The 2,421-nt window shown below is 42.1% G+C and overlaps 1 protein-coding gene across 1 annotated transcript in view; it reads right to left on the reverse strand.

Annotated features, from left to right (window-relative positions):
• The window catches only part of Elmo1 (engulfment and cell motility 1), a 418,449-nt gene that overhangs the window by 299,382 nt on the left and 116,646 nt on the right, over positions 1 to 2,421 (reverse strand). The window contains 1 exon segment of the mRNA XM_013036055.1: positions 2,115 to 2,214. Coding sequence (XP_012891509.1) covers positions 2,115 to 2,214 — 100 coding nt within the window.

The raw sequence follows: 2,421 nt of genomic DNA on the forward strand, positions 1-2,421 counted from the left end.
TGGCTGGAAGTGGAGCTGTGGCTCAAGTGGTAGAATGCTAGCCTTGAGGGAAAAAACCTCAGGGACAGAGCCCAGGCTCTGAATTTAGGCCCCAGGACTAGCACAGAAAACAACAACAACAAAACAAAACAAAACGCTACAATATACTAGCATCAAGGGCTTCCACGTTCCATGGCATTTAGGAAATAGTGTTAGTTCTTGCAGCTACAATTTGTAAACTCAAATCTAAATGCACACATAACAAAGAGAACAGACATGGAGAGAGGGCTGGCAAGGAGAACAATATTTCTCCAAAGTACTCTGAACTTAGCATTGATCAGAAGCTAACTCAAGATCACAGAGAGAAGCACCTTTTGTCAGTGCTTTTCCTAATTATTTTTGTCGAGATAAAGCTCCATTTAAAACATAGAGGCCAGCACAAATCTGGGGCTGTCAGGATGCTGAATATGGTCCAGCTAATGAATAAAAAGTGAACCTTACCCAAAAACTGTAAGTAATTTTCTAGTGACTAATTTTCAAAGTCATATAAGAGACTTTTTTTGTAAGTGGCAAGACAAAGGAAATGAGGAAACAGGAACAAGTTGCTTTTAAAAAATATATCCAATTTTTAAATTTAATTTGCCATGAGTTTGCTTCCTGAGAATTAAAGTGGGTTTCTGAACATTTCACTTCAGTAAAGGCAAACCATTTTCATTAGAAAATGGAACAGCTGCCATGCTCTCCCATCATTTGAAGAAACCCAGCTCTCAAGTAAAGTTTTTGACTTGACACATTCCCATCTCTGCCCATTCTTCTACCTGATTCCTTTGGAAAGAAGAGCCAGTCAAAAATGCCCCTCAGTAGATGAATGGATCAAGAAAATGTGGTATATATACACAATGGAATTCTATGCCTCCTTCAGAAAGAATGACATCACCCCATTTGTTAGGGAAAGACTTGGAAAAACTTATATTAAGAAGTAAGCCAGCCCCAAAGAAACATAGGTCCCAAGGTTTCCCTTATTTGCAATAACTACTATATGTCTGGGACAAGCAGAAAAGTTCAGACAAAATGATGTTAAGCAAAATGAACCCCAAGATAGAGACACAAGTGGTTTTTTTCTTCCTTCCTAGTGTTTCTAACGTATTTATAAGGTACCATATGATTTTTTTGTTGCTTTGTATGTCCCTCCCCCACGGTCTAACTTCTGTTTTCACTGTATTTGGTGTTGGTATAATTTGGGGAGGTGAGGGGAAAAAACAAATAAATAGGGATACAGATTGACCCCTTGCAACAATGAGATGTACAAGACGCTATGTCGAAAAACAAACTTAACAATTTACGCTGAGGAGGTGGGAGGGTAGGGATAGTAGGGGAAAAACAAAGGAGGAGGCAACAATGCTGGATAAGAAATGTACTCATTACCTTGCTCATGTAACTATAACCCCTTTGTACAGTATTTTCACAATAAAAAAAAAACTGTAAAAAAGAAAAGAAAACTTGCCAGTCTGGCACAGACGTGAAGTGTCTCATATTCTTTCGGACATCAATGTATACTCAAGAAAAATGCTAATTGTTATCATTAGGAATAAAGTTTATCTTAAATGAGGGGGGGAAAAAGTGGTTAATACCTGAAATCTTTCTTACACCAAGACCATGAGTCAGCAGGAAGGACCCTACCTAAGACACCTGAAGCAGACCCTCAGCCTCCTCAGTTCCTCATTAAGCCCATGAGTGCTGGGCATCAGCTTCCTTTGCCTCTTTCCCTGTCGCTGAGCATGGGGTTGGGGATGGATAGTGAAGACGGCAGCTGGGCCAAGTTCTTGAGTTCTGAAGCCATGCGTAGCGCATCCGAAGACACTGTGTCCTTAGCAACAACACAGTTTCCCTTAACTCTGGGTTCTCATCCACACAACATTTTATGTTCTCTGCAGGGACAAAAGGTCACTTTCACCCAGAATGTTCAGAGCCCCACATTTATAGGCCTAGTTAAAACACACCCATGCACACACACACACACACCCCTATCTTTTAACATAACCCAAGGAAACAATGATAAAATAATCCTCAAAGCAGAGAATGGTACCCATGAAAGGAGGGAGTGATGGGAACCTAGGAAAGCAGTTTGCATTTACCTTCTTAATGAATGCCACCGAAAACGTGTCCCAAGACACGATGCCATGATCTATGAGCTCTACAAAGGCCATCAACGTGAAGGACAGCATGTCCCCAAAGCTGTAAAACATGGGGGGGGGGACACACAGAGTCAATGCTGGGCAGTGGGGAAAGTGCACAAGTGAGCCAGCTTTAGGAAGCAGACCCAGACCTCTGGACAAGCAGCTGGGCAGTCAGACCCACTCCACTGGACAGTAGCTGGGCAGAGTCAACAGCTCAAGTGCCAGGCTGGCAACAAACAGGACAGGAAGGGACAGGTGCTTGCCG

Source organism: Dipodomys ordii, unplaced genomic scaffold, assembly GCF_000151885.1.
Source record: "Dipodomys ordii isolate 6190 unplaced genomic scaffold, Dord_2.0 Scaffold245, whole genome shotgun sequence".
NCBI classification, from domain to species: Eukaryota; Metazoa; Chordata; class Mammalia; order Rodentia; family Heteromyidae; genus Dipodomys; species Dipodomys ordii.